We start from the raw sequence: 8,546 nt of genomic DNA, 5'->3' as shown, positions 1-8,546 counted from the left end.
AGGACTGGGAAATCTCCACCAAAGTGGACAAAGAGCCAGACAATGTTATGATGCTTTACACTACACTTCTGATCTTAAGTGCCATTTTGCCAAAAATACTGCTTACATTTCAGAAGGGGAAACTGATACCGGAATAAAAAGAGCACAAGACAGCAGGGCTTGTCAGAAATGGCTTTTTAAATGATCACTGGACTACCTACACTGCTAAATATAATTTTTCTCTTTCAATAGTTCCTGTCCTTACAGAGCTGGATTCTCTTCTAGCAATTGCTCCTCTAGCAATTTTTTTTCTTCTCTTTGTGCTTCAGATTTGGAGGAGCTGGTCCTGCAAATGCCTACTTTCAGAAACAGAGCCACTAATAAATCCAGGTAAGATAAAGCCAGAGAGACACAGCACTAAATAGAGCCCACACAGAGTCAGGGTAGAACTGCAAGCAGCTGAGGAGTTATGTATAAAACTTAGTTATGGCCATTCATTTTTGTCCTTGGTATCTAATGTCTTTCTCTTCTCCTTACTTTCAGCCCAGCTACCCACCTTCAGAGACAGGCAGGCAGGCCAAAGACCTTGATTAGGTAAAGGATAAGAATTCGGAATACATTCTTCTCCAAAACCAGAAAGTGACTTTGTTTCAGCTTTTATTTTGAAGCTAAGTCATGCCAATCTTGTGAAGCTACAGAACTGATGCTTTATTTTTATGTTTCCGGGAGATGCTCTGTTTCTGTAGACCTGTGTGTCAGGGTGGGTGGGTGGGTGGGTGCAGGTGTGATTTTCAGGCCTGATTTCTGTGACAGTGTGAAATGTCCCCCAGTACAGTCTGAGGCCCTCAAAGCCTGCATAACCATCATTCTTGTGAGGGATTTATGCAACTCTGGATGTCCCAGGCTGACAACTGGACTATTTGTACCCATCTACAAAGTGGCACGGGGGTGGTGCATGAGGGGGATTAAGACATCCTTCCTCATAAACTTGGACAGCAAGTCTTAACACAAGAAGTGTTCTTCAGTCTTCACACTAATCCTGCAGGTCTGGACTCCTCTCACTACATGCTTTTGACCTACATAAGAGTCAGTAAATTGGGTATATTTCAGTGAAGGATCCTTCAAGAACCAGTTGTCCCTGCTCTTCATTTCCTTGCTGTGGCTGCTGTTATCTTACTGTTGCTACCAGCAAGTTGCAACACTTGTGCAATGGATGCTTTGCCCTTGTAGTTCAACAAAAAATCCTCATTATTGCAGCAGCACAGAGCTAGGAAGCTCTCAATTCATGTATAAAGACTGTCCAACCACATTTTGCCTCATTTCTTCCCATCAGGATGGGCAATAATGCAGTCACGTGTAACAGAAACATCATGGTATCAGACATGACATTTGCATCAGGGAGATTTCAGCTTTAACTGCAGAGGAAATCCTAGTTAGTCTACTCAAGAGCTTGCTAGGCTTTGTTTTGCATGAGTATGTGTGTGTGTGAGCGTGCTCTGAACTGGGCTTTTGCAAATTGCTTGACCTGCGGGTCCATTATTGCTTCCTAAGTCCCTTTTTCTCTATGCTCCATTATATTTATTGTAATTCTCCTTCTCAGAAGTCTAGGGGAAGGACAAAAAGTGATGTGCAAACTAGGCACTACTTATATTTCTTTTTTTTAATGGTAGAATATGTTTATGCTTTCTTTTTTTATTAATTATGTAACTGTTTAATTGTTTCCTTTCCCTCTGTGGTTCACCAAGAAGTTGCAATGCCTTGGAAATACCACATTACTCTTTTCTGTAATTATGAAGCTGTTTGTCTACCAAGACACACATGTTTTGGGGCAGATCTGTTCTTAGGAACCGAGCTACAAAAATTCCATTTAGGAAATACAATACGGTTCTGGATTCCTTTTCAAACATCCATGTCATCTAAAAGCCTTTATTCAATTAAAAGAGAAACTAATGTTACTCAGGGGATAATTCCTCTGGAATGCAAGACATCTTTAGGGCGCTACATGACTGCTGTGCTTGGCAATGTAACTTATAGGAATGTCTGCAAGGCACCCAGTGTTGGAGATGCTGCTTCTCTGCTGATGCTGGTTCAAACACTGCTGCCACAGCAGCTGCCTAAGACCCCCACCTCCTCCCAGCTACCTTCACTAGTGCCAGAGCACTGTTTACTGGTCAAGCATCAGTGCCAGGTGGTGCATGACATGTCTTTGTCATAAGTCCTGGGATGACAACATGAGCTGCCCAGAGAATTGGTCTCTGTCCCTCCTCGCCTGAGCCTGGCATCAGTCACGTTGCAGGTCTCCCCTCCTCCAGCTGTTCTGTAAACCTCCTGTGACAATCACATCTGGATGTGCCAACTATCTTCCCAGGTTCTGTCCCTGGCTTCCTGCAGCAGCCAGTCAAGGGAGTTAGGAGTAGACAGTAGGAGCACAGCTATTAAGAGAGGGCTGGTCCCAAACACATGACTTTTCTGGCAGCCTCAGGCTTGCCCATGCCACCCTGCTGTCCAGTCTTTTATCCTCTTTGCACTGACAGTGGTGTGTCTCTCTTTGTCTGCCACATGTGACAACAAGAGCAGAAGAAAAAACCCTGCTGGGCATTAACATCATCATTAACTTGCTAGGAATTTGATTTTGAAATATTTAATCAATGAATTCTGCTAATTTTCAGAGAATTACTCTTCTGCTACCACACTTTTATGATTCTATATAATACAGTTATTTGAACAAGAGAAAGTAAATTATGGACCTATCTAAGGAGACATGTATAAGGTACCATTTAGGAATAATTTTTTTCTGTAGTAATTTCATTTTCCTGGAATTATGTATTTACTAACTTAAAAGAGGAAGAACTTGTTTCTTTTGTTTTCTGTTTCCAAAGTATCAACAATTAGATAAATACTGGTTTTGTTTTTTTTAAAAAATATTCAAACTACTTCAGTGTGAGTAAAGAAAGTGCCACTTTTTTCCTATTCATTCATGAGGTTATGAGATTTGTGCTAGCCACAGTCCAGCTTCCCTTGAAGCTGGTGCCAGTGTATCTGCTAACTTAACTTGGATCAAGGTCTCTAAATGGCATTTTGTCCCTGTAAAGTACCACAAGTTGAGGATCTACCAGCAAGTTTTTTGGCTGATTTAAAGGAAGAGTTTCAGGGGAATATTTCAGGGAAATAACCCTGAGTCACAGCGGATTCTTTTTTTAATTGAATAAAGGCTTCAGATTGCTGTGAAGATTTTTAGGCAAGCTAATCAAACTATGCCCTGATGTCTTTACTAACTTACAATGGGATGCTCATCTATGTAAGTGCTGCATAAAGTAAGCTTTTCAGAATGAATGACCCTCTGTTTAGAACGTCATTCAACGTCTGGTTTTTTTTCCTCCATAGGTTGTTCATTCTTGCAAATTTACTGACTGATTTTAAAGAACTGTTTCTGCAGCTCCAGATGTTGTTACAGACTTCTATGCTTATTTGCATTTATGATGCCCTTTATTATTTTTAATTATTATTAATGATGCATACACAGAATAGTTGATGTTTATAAAACCCACCAAACACACATCTAAACTAACCCAAATTAGTTGTCCTCAGATTAAATGTCAACAGAATTGGGACTTACGTTTCAGTATGTTCCTCTGCTCCAATTCTTCAGCAGTTGGCCTCTGGCTCAGTCGTCTGCGAAAAAAGTCCAAGATCAGTTTTTGGACCATATCACATTCTCCTCAGTTCTCTGTCTTGAAGAGTTATTTTGGGATGTGAAAGGCAGAGCAGAAAGCACTGACACTGCTCCATTATGTACTTGGTATGCCCAGACCATGCGTGACACAGACCATGCTTTGCTTTCGCAGTTTCCTCTGTTTTCAACTCACGAAAGACAAAATACGTTATGTCATCTTAGGCATGGCTCTCCCACCCCTACCCCAGGCAGAGCTGCTGAAAGCTAAGCCACACAGATGTCTCCACTTAATTTCCTTCCTCCCATGCCTGCTTCCTGACTCGCACAAGTATTTCTAGCTAAGATTCAGCTAACTCTCTCGCTGCCCTCTCGCCAGCCTCCTGACTGCGCCCCATTTGTTCAAACAGCATTTGAACACACTGTCCACAGAGAAAACAAGGCACAGTTTGGCAGCGCTGAGGGCAGAACAATAGCAGCTATCCACCTCCTCTGCACACTCACTTCTCTCCTCCTTCTCCTCTTGTGGTTTTCATTAAATCTTATATTGAGGGATCAATGTGACTTGTTAGTCAACCTGTGCATAATAGGGTCACAAACCCCACAATCTAATTACAAGTGGGGACCCTGTACATAGGAATGATCTGAATATTTGGAATACAAAGCAAGCACAAAGGGGTCTTTGGAGAACAAAGTAAACCAGAAAGATGACATCAGAAGTCAGCACTGTTGGGCATCCTCATACTCTTAACCGACTCAATGGGAGTTTTGTCAATGCTGCCAGTGACAGGACAGAGCCTCCTCTTGCTTCAGATATGGTCGTTCACAGACATTCCCAACTTGAGGGCCCCAGTGCCTGCCAGTTGGATCATTGGTTTCCCTGTGAGTTACTGGGTACTGATAGGAAACACGGTATCAGTGCTGTCTGCATGGCTTCATCTTCTAGAATGAAGGCTTCCCCCAACCCAGGGCACAGAAGCTCACTGAAATGGAGCTGGCTCTGCAAGCCTGGATGAGATATGTCTGACAATTGCTCCTCACAACACAGGGGCTGGGCCACTGATGCACACAAATCCCCAGCCAGGAGCTCATGTACACACCAGTTCAATACCCCTGCCCCTCACACTGTGCAGGGCACACAGGGCTGAATGAAGGACCAGCAGTGGGTAAGACCCCATCTCCTACACCAGCTGTTTTAAGGCAGAAGTGCTACAAGCACCTGATTTTACACAGTCTGAAGACTTCCAACAGCAGAGGTGATACCAGTCTTATGTCCTTTGGGGGCACTTTACGGCACAAAAACAAAACAGCAGAACACAGCCCTATTTCAGTTCAGAATTCGGAGTCAGTAGCTTTGTTTCTTCCCCATGGCAGATTGAACATTTATCTCATTGGTAAAGTGTTGAAAGGGACAGAAACTGACCCTGAATTCAGAAGTAAAGGATTCTTGCAAAGTACTTTGATGACAAAGTGTTACACAAGTGCTTACTATTACCATCCTTAAGATACAGTAGCTTTTGCAAATGGGAGACTTCACCTTAGGACTATTAAGCAATTAAAACTATTTTATTTCTAGCAGCACATGAGAACCAAAGAGAAAAATTTGCCACTTTTAGCCCCACCATGTGTGTCTGCAGGAATTGCATAATAACTGTTTTTAATCCACTGCACTGTGATGCTTTTCAAGAGGATGCAGCAGAAAGACGTTAAAGACAAAGTCCAGCCAACACACAAGTAAAAGGAGAAATTAGTCTGAAGAGAATTCTCCCAAAAAAAGTCTTTCTTCTAAAAAAACAAGGATTGAAGGACTCAGCTAACAGTTCTGTCATGAACAGTTCACACTAGAATGTTTCTAACAGAAGGTAGGAGTTTTATTAACCTTCATAGATGACTTGGAAAAAGGACCAAGTCTCCCATGCGTTTAGTGGGGTACCCACCATAAAGTATGTTCCTATACACTAAGCTTTCACTCTACTGTGCTATGGCTTCCACACAAGAGGACAGATTTCCTCCAAGTATGCCCTTGTTATTATATCCACCGTCTACTCTTGTGTCACCCAGGACCTACAGACCATGGGATTCTTCTCCATGCTGCCTAGGCAGGCCTCTAGTGAAAGCCAGCCAAGAATACCTGTGTTCCCCATTGAGAGACAAATTGTTTACAGATCTCATTATTCACTCTTTTCAGGCTGCAGAGTGCTCCTGCCTAACTGATGACCACCATTTTTAAGTGAAGCACTTACATGGCAGAAGAAGCCATGACACTTTGGACAGATTCATTCTGGAGACCTGAAGCTATCTGTGTTCATGGATTGTCAGTCACTTCTGGACTTTATAATCCCAAGAATTTTTAATAGCAAGACTTAAGCAGTAGGAAAAGATAAGGTACCCTTGTAGTGGAACAAAATAATAACTAGTTCTTACAGTGCAAGCAGTGAAGCACAGCTAGAGGATGAAGAAGGTAATGAATAGAAGCTATGGAGGTTCCTGGCCTCCAGTACCAGAGTCTGCTTTTTATCTCTATGAACTGCTGTTACATCCCCATATCTAAAATCCTTTTGGTCTGACTGAGCCTGCTCCTGCTCTCTCATTGTGAGTCCCTCCTTGACGAGCTTCTCAAACAAATCCAGCCTGTTCCCCAGCCTTTCCCTTCCAAGCTCTCACAATTATGTATGTTCTTGGTCCCTTGCTCATTTCATCTCTTGCTAATACAGTGACTTCTACCCCCAAACGATCTTGATGCTCTACAAGCAACTCCACCAGCTCCTCAGAACAGTGCCATTTTAGTTCTTTTCTCTTGCCTCTTAATTTCTAGGTTTGCCAGATGTTGAACAGCTGTTAATATCTCTGTAAACCTTTGAAAATCTTGATACGAGTTACATACTGTAAATCAAGAAACATAAGCAGCTATTGATTTGTTACTACGGCTGCAAATACACATTTTTTCACACCAAATTTCAGCACATCATCTCCAGCGCACTGCTCTGACCTTGGCAAACATCAAGTGTGATATCTCTCCTCTTCTGCCTTCCCTCCTGTGCTATCCAGAATAAAAAAATATTAATGAAGCCCACCTAGTTGCAGAGGTTGATTTCAGTGGTTTGATTGCTGGATTGCTGCTGTGCCTTATTTCACTTAACATTGCAGGGGCTGCATGAGGCTGTCAAGAGGCCACAGGTCAGGAAAAAAGTGTCTCATTAGCAGCACAATCAGAATAAACAGGAGAAAACGGAGGTGAGGAAGGAACCTGGTGCCACAGCAAATAACGTATCAGCTTGTGACAACTCTAAGAACCAAGTGGGATGTGCAGTGCTGCTGTTGATCAGAAGGTAACTCTGGCTGTTTCATCAAGCTAAGTGACTGCAGATATCTAACCAAGGAACAGGCAAGACAGGCCTTAACAAGTAATCACCTTTAACAGCACCTTCTGTGTCTAAAATCTTTTGTGTGAACGTGCCTGACCTTCACTGTGCCATTCATTCAGTTTTGCAACATGTTTCAGACACTCAAGGGGACAGAAAGGGTTTTGTAATTTGTGCTTTGCAGTGAATTGCCTAGTTATACTTCATATGTTTTTGCAATATTGATAACAACAGTTTTGCAAATACACTGACAAAGGTAACTACAAAGAAAACCTTCCTAAGATTTATGGTGACAAAAAGAAAACCTTGCTAGGATTTTACTGAAAGAATAATATTCAAATGAGATTGTCAATGAAAAATAAAACAATTTGCTCACACTTACAAAGATAAACTCGACAGCAAACCAATTTTCTGAATTAATTCCCTGCAAATGCATCACACTCCTTGTGCTAGAGTTATACAATAAGAGCCGAGCAGCATTTCATAAGGACAGTGTGTGGTGGAGCTTTTTTTGTGGGGTGTTTTTATTGTTTTGTTTGTTTGTTCTTTTGAATTTGCTCTGGGCTGGTCGCATTATGGTGGAGGAGTAGGAGTTTGGGGGAAGGAGGGACAATCATGCCAAATCAATTGCTGTAGACCTAAAGTATTGGCTAGTGGGGGTGTAATCTCTTCAGGGAGGAAGAGCAAAGAAAGGCAGCATTTTCACTGATGGATGCTACTGTTTGGAGCCTGCCCAGCAAACTGAGAACTCAGAATGAAAAGTTTCTGCTCCATGTGGCAGTGTCCAGAAGGAGCAATAAAAGGAAAAACTGGCTGCACATCTCCCCAGGCACTACAAAACACTTAAATGAACCACACAGTTATGCTTACCCTGCTCTGCAGTGTGCCCATTCCCAGAGGGCTCTCAGGACAGCAGCCAACCAGTTGTGGGGCCTCAGGACAGACTTTTGCAGCCCTTTTTACGCAAGGTGCTCCTGGTTGCCTAAGCTGTCCCCTGCCAGGAGTCACGGGTTTTCTCTCCTTGATCTCTTGCTGTGGATGAGCTCTAAGAATGAACTGGTTAATGCCATCCAGCTCATTAATGTGAACAGAATGGTGTTTTCTGGGTGCCAGGAATTCATCTTTGCCTCTCCCCAGAGGACAAGAAAATTTAAGAGCCTAGTATGGGGTCATCTCTAAAAAAATGTCTGGATATAGTACAGGGCTTGCTGGAAAACGATGCTGCATATACCTGCTGGAAAATGATTCCCCATATGCTTGCCAGGCTTACTAACTCTGAGTGTTTGCAGATACAAAAGGCAGAACCTAGCAGCTCTCCAGCACTTGAATGGTGACATCTGCTTGTGTGTGACCCAAGAACAGGATGGATGGGCAAACAGGTCACAGGGGGTCACAATGGGTCACGCAGCAGCATGGCGAGGCGTCCAGATTGTCACCCAGCCATGCTCACACAACTGTTCCTCATGACTTGAGTCACCCTGATGTAAAATAACTTCTGAGCACAGTGGGGCATAACCTCTGGAGCAGCTCCCGAA

The 8,546-nt window shown here is 42.8% G+C and overlaps 1 protein-coding gene across 1 annotated transcript in view; it reads right to left on the bottom strand.

Annotated features, from left to right (window-relative positions):
- LOC103811058 (phosphatase and actin regulator 1-like) overlaps positions 1-4,038 on the bottom strand; it is a 19,798-nt gene extending 15,760 nt beyond the window's left edge. Inside the window, exon 1 of the mRNA XM_009084004.1 lies at positions 3,596-4,038. Within this exon, the coding sequence (XP_009082252.1) occupies positions 3,596-3,686 (91 nt within the window). The 5' untranslated portion in view covers positions 3,687-4,038. The remainder of the gene's footprint in view (positions 1-3,595) is intronic.
- Between the last annotated feature and the right edge of the window lie 4,508 nt (positions 4,039-8,546).

This window comes from Acanthisitta chloris, unplaced genomic scaffold (genome assembly GCF_000695815.1).
Source record: "Acanthisitta chloris isolate BGI_N310 unplaced genomic scaffold, ASM69581v1 scaffold18351, whole genome shotgun sequence".
Lineage (NCBI taxonomy): Eukaryota > Metazoa > Chordata > Aves > Passeriformes > Acanthisittidae > Acanthisitta > Acanthisitta chloris.
This window is presented reverse-complemented; position numbering and strand designations above follow the sequence as displayed.